The 14203-nt window shown below is 37.2% G+C and overlaps 1 protein-coding gene across 2 annotated transcripts; it reads right to left on the reverse strand.

Annotated features, from left to right (window-relative positions):
• Positions 1-442: 442 nt before the first annotated feature.
• Positions 443-13361, reverse strand: LOC119078702 (plexin-B). 2 transcript variants are annotated; one of them, XM_037186377.1, is made up of 12 exons: positions 12997-13361; positions 12154-12522; positions 8650-10218; positions 7983-8585; positions 7459-7920; positions 5706-7379; positions 5509-5642; positions 4388-5446; positions 4288-4299; positions 2988-3156; positions 2740-2922; positions 443-2672 (listed from the first exon to the last, which is right to left on the reverse strand). In XM_037186377.1, the coding sequence occupies exons 3-12, from the start codon at positions 10171-10173 to the stop codon at positions 2565-2567; spliced, it is 5928 nt and encodes a 1975-aa protein (XP_037042272.1). In that variant the 5' UTR covers positions 10174-10218; positions 12154-12522; positions 12997-13361; the 3' UTR covers positions 443-2564. The 2 variants fall into 2 exon arrangements, with proteins under 2 accessions (XP_037042272.1, XP_037042264.1); XM_037186369.1 differs by having other exon boundaries at positions 12953-13361.
• Positions 13362-14203: the final 842 nt, after the last annotated feature.

Below are 14203 nucleotides of genomic sequence, written 5' to 3' on the forward strand. Positions count from 1 at the left end.
AAAAACTTTTTCTTTTTAAAGATATCGCCGATCAAATAATAAAAAACGCAGAAATGTAGGCTACAATTTAGCCAAGTGGTGATTCCTCTTAATGGTTTTACTTTTTCAAAAAACAATTTTGGTTCAGAGAAATCATCAAAAAAACGAATATTTTTCCACCTAAATGCAGGTTACGCAAAGGTTCCATTGCTCTTACTGGATATCTAGATGAATAATTGTTGGATAGGTCCTCACAGTTTTAACTTTCAGAACACTGTTGGAATGGTGTTGATGTCGAGATCATTCTTTGGACGAAGAAACACGTAAGAAAAAATACTCGGAATTTAAATTTTCGCTGAGATTCTTACTCTCTAATTTGATTTTTTTTCTTTTTATTTTAAAAATACTACAATCTTCCTAAGATATAATTTTTCATTTCATTTTTTTCCTTTTTAATTTGTTGTTTTTTTAATATAATAATTGTATACGTAATAATAGATATTTACACCATAAAATACGAGAGTACGTTTTTTTGCTTCTTGTTCAGCATTTTCTTTTTTGTTAAATGCCTTTTTGTTCGTGTAATTTCTTTTTCATATAAATAATTTCTAAATATTAAATGTGTCAGTTGTTTTTCTTGTTTTTTTAAATAATTTATGTTCCAAAAAACGATTACATAATTGTTTTAATTTTGGTTTTATCCGATTCGGACGCTAAAAGCACAATCAAAGAATTTGTTCCAAGCAATTTCATATGTGGGAGTATAAATAGCAAAATATTCATTCGAAACTAACTTAATGAGTACAATAAAATGTTAATTAATTAATCACTACGGAAACTTATTCAAACAATCTGTATTTAAATGCAACGGGGGGCAGAGGGTGTATAAAATTGTGTCATAAAAATATTTTATCTCATAAATAAGTACAATAAGAGGTTTTGTGTTTCTAAAAATGAGGATTCGGTTTGTGTTCTATAATACTGCCGGTGTAGACATTGTCATGGAAAATGATATCGCTCTCTAAATTGTTTTGTTTAAAACTAAATACAAAAAAAATATTTTGTTTTATCAGTGGCTTAAGTCTTATTACAAATATATAAATGCAATGATTGATCTACAGTTTTAAATAATGAAATGTGGCTGCCTCGGTTCAATATAAAGCGTACGATTAAATAATAAGAAAAAATAATCCAGAAGCCTTGCGTACTCGCAGTCCGAACAATGTAACAACGCAGAGTAATGATGTCTGACGATATGTTATCAGAGTAGAAACGTATATATCTCGACTAATGGGGGATATGCGCTGCATAGATTCTACGCCGTAGAAGCCAAGCATTCAACGATCCACTTAAATCGTATTCGATCGAAATGACGTCAGTCTTCACGTCAAGCATAATATTGTAGCAGGAATGTAAACACGTAATTTTCGAACTTTAAAAAAATTTGTAAAAGAACGTATTCAACAACATTACATTATAATGATGTCTGTTCAACGGATTATATCTGGCAGAATCTCGATTTAGATTCGTTTCGTGTCTCGTACATTATCTTCAATAACTAGACAACGAAATGCGACACAATTTTTCGAGGAATGAAATGTTGAAACGATGAAAAATCGAGTTTTTGTAAGTGAGAAGTTTGTTGATCGCACCTTCGGGTCCGAGGCGAAGCCGAGGCCATTTAACACATGAAAGCGTGACTTTTCGTTTTTAGCCTGAGGGATGTAAGGAATCATTCTGCTGTTGTATGTGGGTCGAAGAAAGTGTTTAAATTATGAAAAGTAATGGTCTCGATGCACGCAGCATGTCTCTGTACGAGACACAACTGAATTCTGTTATGTTTCATCGACACTACAGTTCTTCTTACTTGCACTTTTATCGATAAACCAATCAAATCCACTTTTCAACTTTTGTTGCTGTTCTTTTTTCTTGTAGAGAGGCACAATTCAATAACAGATGAACTGAGCAACAATTGGAGCGATAACAGTGACCAAATTTCATTTTAAAATAACTTTCCTAAAACCAGTCTGAATGAGACATTTTCTTACCCTTCCGATAGTTCGTCCGATACTACTTCATCTGTTGTTACAGTTGATCAAACCACATATCCGCAACGCCAAATCAATTATAAAAAAATGTATTGAAAATCCCAGATACTAATTCAGGCTCTATTAGAGTGTGGCACATATAAAATTGCTTCCTAAGTCATGTTATTCGCTATCCCGTTTTCATTCTGTTCATATTCAACTTGTCTAACTTTTTTAGTCCAACGTACCTTATCGATGAGTACGAAAAAATTCTATAAAAAGAGTTGAGGAAGCCCCACCGACTCTACCATTCAAAATATCAACCAACGGTAATTATGAGTATTTGGAGTTTGTCGAGTTTGTCATCAAATCATTTCGACTATCATCGAAATGATCTATTAGCAATTGACCGATGGTTGGTGGTGGTGTTGTTGTTGATGTTGTAGTTGTCGCTGGCGATAATTGTTGTAAATCATCCTCATTTGTACAATTTGAAATATGAGTTATGGATGAATAACCTTGAATGGTATTTAGCGACGCTGACATGTACAATGGATGTCAGCAGGCTGATGTTTCCTGGCCTTCCAGTGTGCAGGCAACGTTTTCAAGCTTATGAGCTAGGTGGGATTTTTTGCAATTAGGGTCACTGTCTAGGGCGTCGAGAATCTGTTGAAAAATTGGTTTTCGATTGAGTGTCAGAAATGAATTCAGCTTCCAGACATTTTCGACTTACCTGATCCCGATATTTCGTTACATAAATGTACAGTTCTTTCAATGCAGATATTGTATCAAATCCATCGTTTTGCTGCTCGGACATATTTTCCATTACAATACCCATCTCATGATCGGAAATTTTTGGAAGTCGTGACACTTCTTTGTAAAAATGTTTAACCATCTCTCGGTATTGCGGAATGTCCTGAAATAATTCGATGAAATTGTTCACAAACAGGTAACTCGTTGGATTATCGATGCAAAACTTACCTTAGCAAATAACAGTTTATTGGATGGAGAATCTTTACCCAAACGATGCTCGGCTGTTGAACAGGCATCCATGAACGTTTGAGCTATCACACTTAAGCATGCGTCAACGGTGGGTGTTTTGTTGATGTCGAATATGAAGTCAGGATTTTTAATAAAGTTAACCCAGAACCTGTTTCGGTGAAATTGAAATCATTTTTTTAAGTAAAAATTCTTCAAATCAAAATGTTTTGATGTGAGCCGTTCTTTGCTCGAAGATTAATCGTTAATTGTTCAATCACTACAGATCAAACTTATCGTAGTCGGGTCATATCATATAAAGCTTCAATCGAAAGATTAAAGTTCAGGGAACAATATAAGACAATAAAAAAATTTGAACCAAATGAGCTAGAGTGACTCAAGTTTCAGGGGGGTGTCATTTTTGAGCTTTTTTTCTTCGAAAAAGTGATACTGTTGCCTGCGCGACCACTTAACCTGAGCGATTTATATAGGGTTCAAATCTAGGTGCCTAGTGATGACATCCAACACCATTAGTTTACAGGTATTCGGATCGCGCCGTCTTCCGCACCTCTTCGAAATTCGTCAAATTTTCAAGGTAGGAGTGGTGCTGGAGCCACGCAGCAGAACTTTTTCGAACATATCGATACTGCTAAATGTGTACCTTGTTGAGGCTAGTATTTGACCATAATTTCACATTTATCCGATTAGTTGTAAGGAGAATAGTGCCTAAATACACTTTTGCCACATCCGGTGTAGTGACTCTTAAATCGACTAATCGTTAAATCGAATAATCGTTAAATCGATTAACCGTTACATCGATTAATTAAATGAAAAGTAAAGAAATACTATAATTTTAAGTCTTTGGCCAACTGATTATTAAGTGACTAGGGAAGAAGTTTCGAATGAAAGGTCAGTCCTAGGTTAATTGAGAGTCGATTCAAAATTATTGTGAAGCTATCTGAGCAATGCATCAAGTAACAACCACGATAGGTAAGGGCAGTTCTAACTAATTTATGGTTAGTTTCTTCGGACCACAATCATAAAGAATCGAATATGAACAGCTCGGATTATAAAGATCAAAATGATCCAAATGATGCACTCAGACAATATGTTCTAAATGTAGATCTGTATCACACTCCAAGTTTTTAACTTTTAACATTCCACAGACGGCAGGTATACCACCAGTGTCAATTCTGCCACCCCTTTTGATTTTAAAATTAAGTTTTATGTAGCCGTTCGTGAAAAGTTTCGTGATCGCCTTTGTCTGTCAATACATTCAAATTGGACATCTCAATGTACGTACCTGAGTGGAAGACTGAAACAAAGAAATTGAAAACATAAATTTCGGAACATGAAACATCGCAGATCAATCGTCTTTAACATGGCTCTTAAACCTCACTCACCTATTCGATTTCCATGCGTGTACAATTTCAGGATCAGCAATACCATGTCGTCTGGCCGCCTCATCTAATAAGTCAAACAGCCATTTAACAGCTGGCGGAAGTTCTTCGTTAACAGTCAGTATTGTTGCGAAGAAATCATCCACGAATTTCTGAATAGTTCCCTTCGTGGCCAACAATCGCGTCAAAAATATCTCCGGAATAGCTTTATGCGTTCGTTCGTGCGACGACAATTGAGCATGTTTTACATTCAATAGATGGTCGTCAATCATTGGTTTCACCAAATGATACACCCGTGGCTGCTGAAGGCCGCTCTCAATATCACCATTCATGATGATGTGTGGCTGCGAGTTATTCAAATAATAGCAATTGTGGTATGACTGCTGCTTCGAATAGTTTATGTTGTAACTGTCGTTCTGTCGAGCGATCAGTGACATAACAGCCGACTCTTTCACTCCATAATGGGCCAGAGTATTCAGTCTCTTCCAGTTGTTTATCGATTTCGTTGTCAAATCCTCGTCCTGTAGCGTCAGATGACCGCCTCGGCCGTGCCTCCATTCCAAATCCACTTCGTGCACCGACAATCGCAATGAAAATGCCGTGTTCTTAAATAAAGCGTCCAAGATTTTCGACTTCACTTGGGTTATCGTATCACAGTCAAGTACTTTGCATTGTATTTTATCATCTAAATCGTCTTGCACAATATGCAGATTCACGAAATTGTGATCGACCTGTTCACGTAACAGTTTCTCTTCGGACAATGAGTACCGTGCATCGTGGGTGATGGCATCGACCAGACCCTTTTCAATTTGATGCTTGATCGCTTTGAAAAGCAAAAATAGAGACGAACCAGCGTATTCTTTCAGGTAATCGTACATGCATATTGCCATGTAGTTTGTTAGCATTTTCTCAACCACACTTTCGGTTCGACGGAGCATCAACTGTGGATGTTTGGTCATTACCGACTTATCGATCAATCTTAACAGCAGGCATTTGAGTATGTCTGTCGCATATTCCATTTTGTTCATCAGAACAATCATTAGCAGTGAGGCTACGTTTACTCTGTAAAATGGAGAAGGGATGTGAAAGTTATCCGGTGCAAGCAGCCTGTATAAATCACTTACTTATCACGAATGTTGAACGATTTTTGTGCTTCCAGGGTGTCAATGAATGTCATCAAGAAAACTTTGTTGTTGATTAACTGCTCAAACTGCACCATTGCGATATCATAGTTCGTTCTCGGAGAATTCATGCGCATCTAAGTAATGGAAAGCAACAATTAGCGTCATGATGTTCACGTGATTAATGGTTAAAAACTTGCCTTCGGTGTGTTCAAAATGGGATGATCGCTGACACCAGGAAAGAAGACTTTCATTATGTAGTTGATGTGATCCAACGTTGGTATTCCAGAATTCTCTAAATCGGCAGTCAGATCCGTCATATCAGTTTGTAGTTCAGCAAAAGCCTGTTTGCATTCCATTCGAACATTACTCTCCAGTGTGTCCATTTGAATCTGAATGCGTTTGTATTCCCTTTCTGCCTGAGTAGTTTTACGGCGATAGACCACCAAAATGATAATCAGAAGCACAACGATCACCGAAATGCTGACGATAATTGCGACCATGGCGTGAGATAGAGCGTAAGATTTCAGTAGATCGTAGCGTAGATGTCCGATAGGAAACCGAAGATTGCGACCAACGCGAACCACTACCAACGGCAGGTAGTAATCGGTACTGATACCGTTTTCGTTCGTTGAATCTGGCTGTTGTTCGGGTGGAGTGCAAACTAATTGCGTTAAAGCCAAACTTGTAACGTTGCACTGTTGGGTGCCGATTGTAACATTCACGTCCATTTCGTCGCTAGCAATATTTAGGTTTTCTCCTTCAATTACCAGCGTATCACCTTTGTATAATTTGATCCCGTTCGGGAACGAGGTATAGTTCGGGTCGTCCACATAGACAATGGTACTGCGTAGACTTTGGAAGTGTTTGTTGAGATCTCTAACCGATTGAACGTTGTCCATAGCAAATCGTATTTGCAAACTAAGTTGAGTCTCACGAATTTGCAATGCCGCCATATCCGTTGAAGGTGAGGACGAATAGTAACCGATCGTAGTGAATAACGCCTCAGGCAAGCCGCTTCTTTTTCGACGATTACCACCATTGCCAGGTTGAGACTTAACGGAGACTTCGCTCTTAAAAGCATTAAATTTGCTGGAGACCGCCGGAGACGGACATTCCATTAGATTCGGTTTGATAACCGTACATGTGGAACGGTTAACTCGCTCCTCGTCCGCAAAGATTTCGATTTCAGGTTTCTGAATGGAATCAAAATTTGTACCGTGCACCGTTATGACTCTACCGCCACTTGCAAAACTCTTCAGGGGTTTAATTTCCAAAATTTTCGGATCAATAGTGTAATTGTACACACTGCACACTTCGTGGCGTTGATCGCGACCGAAAGACGATCTGGTGTTTGAATTCTTCGAATTTACAGAGCAAGTGAACGTTCGGTTCGCTCCATCAATGACCAATGTGAGCACACGAATGTATTCGGGCTGTCGTGCTGCTGATGTAATACACGTTAATTGACTGGAAGATGCTGCTGTAGCGTTAATTGCACACTCATAGTCGTCCAAATATGCAGTTATGCTGGAACCGATGTTCAAATACTTTCCCATTATCGACAACTGGGTTCCACCACTTTGAGGTCCTCTAGTCGGATATAAGCCTTCAAGTTTGATGTCCTGATACTGGAATTTGACAACCGATTCTGTGAAACCGGCATCGTTGCCAACCTTGACCGGCGCCATAAGTTCGTAGTCCACTTTACCAGTGCGACATTCAATTTTCACAGAAATTTCGTAATTGACCAGTTCGCATGGCACATCGCCAATTCGAATTTTTCCGCGAACATCTTCCTCGCGAATTCCAAGATTGCTACCCTCGATTGTAATGAGTGTACCACCTTCCATAGGACCACTGAGTGGTTTGATCTGTAGAAAAAAAAAACGTTTTATTATCATTCCGACGACTAAGTACAATCCATACGTGAGTAGCAAAACGAATACTCACCATGTCAATTCTCGGTCTCGGACACTCATTGGCACTTCCATAGACGCATGTTTCATTGTAAACACATGAGTTTCCACACCACGTACAATGGTACTTTGGATCTCGAGTCACGCATAAACTACAGTCAGCATGTTCGCGATGTGACCCCAATACATCACATTTATACAGAGTAATTGCGACCGTGTCTATATAGTGATTACGATTCCAGTTGACATCCACTTTTGCTTCATATTCGTTGGTGTTTGCCTCATACGAATATGGCGTTTTCTCGCACACAATATACTTGTTCGACTCGACACGAGCTGGCAATGACATGTGCGCACCTTCTATGTTCACAATGCACAGGAATCCGGTATGGGCACTTTGAGGTCTAGGCAAATTTTCAATTTCTAATTTGATTTCTTTCGGCACTTTGTTCGGCAATAGAATCGGTTTCGATTGTGGTTTGAAGTGAGGACAGGCCTGTCAAGTAAAATAATGAGTTAGAATTACCTTACGATTCATTTAAATTCCATTAGCCTTACGTTTTCGTGAGTAATAACATTGCCTGTATTCCGACACGTACTTGCATTATGCACGCATTTATTATCGTAAATGCACCAGTTACAACTCCATTCGCTCTTCACGCAACGGCGACAGTTCTCATGCCGCGAACAATCGAAATATGCAAAATTTCTCGACACAAAATCCTTGTTTGTCTCGGAACTTCGTACACTCAACGGAACCAGAACGTGATCTTTATTCAAATCGATGGAGGGTCTGAACACTCGGGGAGGCGTTTCACATGATAACCCATTCTCCAGAACGATGGCATCAATCGGTGTCGAATTGCCAAATACGCATTTGTATTTGGCATTGTGCGGTAGTTCGGGCAGAGTTCGAATTACTAGTTGAACTGTGGCCATTTCGTCGATCGGTATCTTATCGGGCAGAATCATTTCAAAGTCAATGCATTGTTGACCATTACCAAGCGATAGCCACCGCGAAGCGCTAGTATCTTTTTGACAAGCACTACGTACAGTGCAACGTTTTTCTAGTGAACACCAACCGCAAAAAGGATCTCTTGATTCCAGGCAGCTGGAACAATTCGTATAAATACCACAATGTTCAACGCGCAGTTTCGTAATCTGAAAGGAAGCGCAATTTATGTAACAAATCAGTTGATAGCACAACAGCAAGTGAGTGACTTACTCTCTTCCTTGATAGTACATAGAGATAATCCTGCTTTGGTGACATTGTCGTATCGGGCAAGATACTGTTTCCCTCATCTACTACTACATGATCGTATTCCCCTGGATTTGTGCCGGACAACAAAACTTTCTTAACTGCACCAGTTGTGGTACCGAGGAAGGCTAAAGTATGCGGACCAGTGATAGTAGCAGTTACAGATGTGATGGACTCATTGTCGAAATTGAACAGAGATCGTGCAACAATCGGCGCTACTCCACTAATTTTCAATCCGACGCTACAAAAGCTGTACACATTGCCGATAGATCCGACGACAGGACATTCACCGTCATTAATGGTACCCGAAATATATCCCAGGTTGCGATCCTTAATGCTTCCGTTGAAACACATGTGAATGTTTTCGGTGAAGATTTCTTCAATTTCTTTCAAGCTGTACAAGCACATGGCAGATTTTGATTCAGGCTCATTGGTTATTTCTTTACCCGGAGAGAAAACTGTCACCAATATATAATCATCTTTCTTTATGCCCATCTGTTGGCTTAGTTTCGGTCCTGCCATCGTTATTTTTGCATCTCGTAAAATATTGTAATCTTGATTACCAGTTGTTGTTCGACATTGGATCGTAATTTCTGTATAACTGTCGTAGTTGGGATCATTTACACAGACTCTTGCCAATCGAGTGACAAATCCAGCCTCTTCAGCTAGGTGTGATTTTTTCTGTACAACTGCGAAGTATGCGTATTCCGAACTGTTGAATCCGTACACATAGTTCACCAGAAAATGATCACGATATTTAACGTCGATGTTTAACAGCGATTGTTGAATGGAAAATTCAGCATACTCTAAATCGTCTAGTTTACGCGACGATATGGCTGGAACATCATGTCGATAATCTCCTACGTTTGTGAATGTAGTTCCCACATAAAGAATATCTTCCTTCTTCCAAGACGCATACCTTGACGGTCCAATAAATGCAAACGTTGACGACGTTTCATCGTTGGCAGCCAAGGATATTCCGATGTAAGCAGGATCTTTGGGAAATTTCATTAATTTGAACAGTTCGCATGAGCCTTGTCTAGTACTGCCGCACGCTATTAATGTATCACCGGCTTGATTTACGACTAAAAGTTTATTGTGTGTGGTTGTTTCACTGGTTTCAACTTCTTCCGGACAACCATTCGTATGACATTGTGGACTATCCTGTTTGGGACCAGTAACGGCATGGCTCATTTCGGATAAATCGCGATTCAATTGAAAAATTCGATTCGATGCGCCAGCATAAAGGATTGATCGACGTTTGTCGAATGTTAAATGGGTGAAATACGATCCATTCGGCAGTGTAAATTGGGATAGTATGTCTACGAAGGCGCCTGTAATTGTGGTTGTTTGTGTGGATCTGTTATTGACTAGCTGCTTAGAGTTAGTAGCAGGTGATGGTACTGGGGCTGGCGATGATGAGGCTGGTACAATGGTTGGCAGGTCAACATTTGTGTATATTAAAAACGCTATTAATAAACGGACGGACATTTTGATTTCTCCGATGGAGGCGATTACGTTGTAGTTAGGTGATTCCTGCAATTTTTTTTTCAATATTTAGCAAATCAGTCAAGAAACTGTTGGACTAAAAACTAATTTCATTAAATTGAAAATGGGGAAGATAAAATAATTGTAAGAGCTGGGTGACCTCTGCCATTGTGACACAAATTACACGCACACAAAGAGAGGGAGAGTTCTCTAAAATCCTACGGAGGGATTGTTTTGACATTCTACCAAAATCGGATGTATTTTTTCTGATTTTTTTTCTTTGGTATGTGCTTGGAGGCCGTGATGCCCAGACTTCGTAGCCAGCGTCATTTTTTTTAGTTCTGGTGTGACGGGATAGAAACATCCAAATATTTAAAGAGAACAAATTCTTTACAAAAAAAAAATCTACCACAGCAGTTGATGGACAAGGCAACAGGGCAGCATTGGTTACGTTTCGGTTTCAACAAGTTGAGATATGGGTGATTTGAAAAAATGTTAAAATTAGTCTACATCGGCTCCTAACAAGCAACTGAAAAATTAAAAACGCGGCTGCGCTCGTTACTATATGTCTTAGTTTTCCAATGATACCAAGCATGTATGAGGAGTGAGATGGTGACTGTACTTCTCAAGTGAAAATATGTCACTAACTCATTCTACTACATTTATATGATATTAAATTGACGATAACTTTTTCTTATCTATTAATCTTTGCTGGCACAAGGGGCACTGACCAGGCCGAAATATATGTCCCATCAGTTGGTACAGACATGACAATCAATTTAATAATAATAATTATAGTGCCAACTCCCTAGGGATTACACAGCTTCCAATCAAAGCTTAAGCTAAATACTTATTGGTTCGGAATATCTGATATACAAGCGTCAATGCAATAAAACTACTTACATATAGCTACCATCAAGACTAATGCTTTTTAAACGGATTCTTTTTATATTTGCAATGAATCTGCCATATTCAGTAAATTAACAGATTAACAGATTAACAGTGACTCAATTTTCAATCTGAGGAAATATTATTAAGAAGTTTCAGCGATAACGATAATGGAAATGTAATTGTATACTCCGATGCTTATTGTAATGACTTTACTGATAAAATTGCTAATCGTACCTTTTTATGATTCATAATAATTGCAATAAATCCCATTTAATGAACGAAAAATATGCAAATTTACATGGAAATTGAATAACAACGCTGGACCAAAGCGTATGTGGTTTTGTTGTGCAAAATTGTAACTTGATTTATTTGCACTAAGTACTTTAAGCGCACTGTCAGTTTTATTGCTCAACTATTTTAGAATGCACTACAATTGATAACAGTCCTCAGTCACAACAGCTAAATTAAATTTCGTTTAATTAAGATTTGATTTCGTACAATCGTACATTGAATTTATTTCAGGACTTTGTGTGCATCGCATCGTGTGCATCATTTCTTACATTTATGAATAAATATAAAACGATTTAGAGAAGAAGAAAAAAAAACACGAACAGATCTTCAGACCGGTTATTTTATGAAGATAAACAATTTTAAGGAAAAAATTGTATTTTTCTTTACTGAAATATTTAAGTCTGCAGAGGTCAGCATTGTTAATATATTATATTATTATTGAGGAAATGATTGAAATAATTGCACATTTTTCCCTTCAAATATGATGATACACAACCATCAGATATACAAACAATTTCCATATATCCATCTCCAAAAAGGCTAACAAAAGGGGCTAAAGGACAACCCTGAAAGTTGACATAAGAATTACGTTGATGGATTTATTAAATAACAAATGACTCTGAACGTCCCACTCCCTCAAAGCATTTCTTGTGTACACTTACTTTCATACATGTAATATATGTAAAGAGCTTTCACAAAACAAGCTTTGCCTATTGAACTAAATGATTATTTCCACAAAATATAATGGTAATGGGATTATCTAAGCAGAAAATGGATATAATAAACAATGTCGTTACTCACCCTTCATTTATTGCGATTACATTTGGAGCTTAGTGTCGGGTCCACTCTCTTCGTTGCCATATCAGCATTTTGTATTATATATTGGAATGAATTTTTGTTTTTTTTTTAATTGTTCAACAATTCACTACAAATTGATATTCGGTCTACGAAAACAAAACACATCAAACAAACACACAGTCGAATTAAATATCATTTAAAAACGCCAACAACATTTTTACGGCTGAGTTATGCATAAATATTCTTCTTCTTTTTGTCACTTTATTTCTTATTTTTCCTCTGTCTTTCTTCCACTTATTATTTTTCCATAATTGACCTTTTAGGCTTAATGAAGTTTTTAAATCGATGATCTGTCTCCGGTTTTATCGAAAACTACATTCAAGAAGGAGAAGAAAAATGCTTAATGGACATTAAATTGAATCACATTTATAAAGAATTCTTTCTGCAATCATCAGAACATTCACATAAATATTTGAATAGAATTATACGTTCGTACAATCTGTAAGGTTAAACGTTGCATAAATTCGGATTTTCTGTAATCACTCTGAAAAATCTACTTTATGTGAATGACCACTTAAACAAATGTTGAATATATCTACAAAAAAAAAATCGGATAAACCACAATTTAAAAGCCGAACATGGTCTATAACAACCACCTTACATTATTGCACTTTCAAATGCACCCTACACAAATAAGAATCTTGAACACTTGCTTATAGTATAAAGGAAAAAAATGTAAAATAAGTCGGTTCAACTACCGACATCAAATGGTCAAAACTCTCCTAATATAAGATAGACTCACCCTATCTACCGACTTTATATCCGTTCACCCCATAAAAAACTTACAACACAAAAATCTTTTACAGCGAAACCATTAAATTAATTTCGTTCTTAAAAGAATGCCGGAGACGCAGCCATTTTGTATGTACAGACTTTGTATATTATATGTGGTAGATGGTTATTCGGATGCACAAAGCACTTTCAATGCAATGTTCTTACACTAATAGTAAAATGTTTTTTAATTAAATCACAACAATTGTCCCCAATTTTGATCAACAATAGACAATGACCACATCGGGCATGAGTTGAGTACACTATGTTATTGAATTTCATAAATAATTTGATTGGAAATGTGAATTTTATAAACAGTAGAAAACAATAAACAGACACGTACGGACAGAACCACCATCGAAACTGACTTTTCTCTCAGTAAATTTATTTAAGCCACGACATACGGTGCGAAGTGTAAGAAGGTGATGTACTATGCGTACAACAATGTTTTTTATGAATGGTCTTGACAATGGCCATTCACAAAAAAGTGAACTATTTTGGTTCTTGTTTCTAATATGATTGTTGAGCCTTTCTTACGTTTGTAGGATTGGAAATGCAATTAAGTAATAATAACTGTGATTCTCAACTAATTTTGAAAATAAGAGAAATAATTGTCTGGACCTGTCCCATCTCTTATCGATAACTACGACAAACATGATGATAAGGTATAGGTAATATGGTCCTTTATATATAGTAAAATGCATGTTCAAAAAATTTGAAGTACAAGATTTGAAATCAACAGATTAAAAATTTAATAGATCGAAGTAATAGAAGTGATAACAATACTGGTCATTTGCTTGCCGTCTGTAACAGGTTAAAAAGAAAAAGATCATTCATGGTTGGTTATAATTACTCATACAGGTCTGGTATTACAAAGTCGTAAATTATTAAAAACCTACTGATATCGGCAGCGATGGAAAAAATAAGCGATGATCACCAGCTAAGATTTATCTTTTATATATGTTAAAAGGGTTAAAAGTAATGAAATACTGTAAAGTAACAGACTTTGTATGGCTCTGCGTGGTAAGACTAACGCACTATGCATCAGCTCGGAGAAGGAGTTTGGGGCTATCTTTGCATCGACGCATATAAAAAAAATACATATTGTACTGCACGATCAAACGCTTTACGTAATAGTTATTTGTTTACCAAGGGGAGTAAGTAATATTTAATTCCAGCAATTTCTCAAACAGAACACTAATTTGTCAAGACAGACTGTTAT

This window comes from Bradysia coprophila, chromosome III (assembly GCF_014529535.1).
Source record: "Bradysia coprophila strain Holo2 chromosome III, BU_Bcop_v1, whole genome shotgun sequence".
In the NCBI taxonomy this organism is placed as follows: domain Eukaryota; kingdom Metazoa; phylum Arthropoda; class Insecta; order Diptera; family Sciaridae; genus Bradysia; species Bradysia coprophila.

Bases quoted from the DNA above. Each gene is read 5' to 3' on its own strand.
- LOC119078702 (XM_037186377.1), bottom strand. From the start codon at position 10,173: ATGTCCGTCCGTTTATTAATAGCGTTTTTAATATACACAAATGTTGAC. The intron at 5,447-5,508 runs GTAAGTGATTTA...TCCATTTTACAG, and splicing joins TCGTTCAACATTCGTGATAA to AGTAAACGTAGCCTCACTGC. The intron at 2,673-2,739 runs GTAAGTCGAAAA...ATTTTTCAACAG, and splicing joins TAACGAAATATCGGGATCAG to ATTCTCGACGCCCTAGACAG.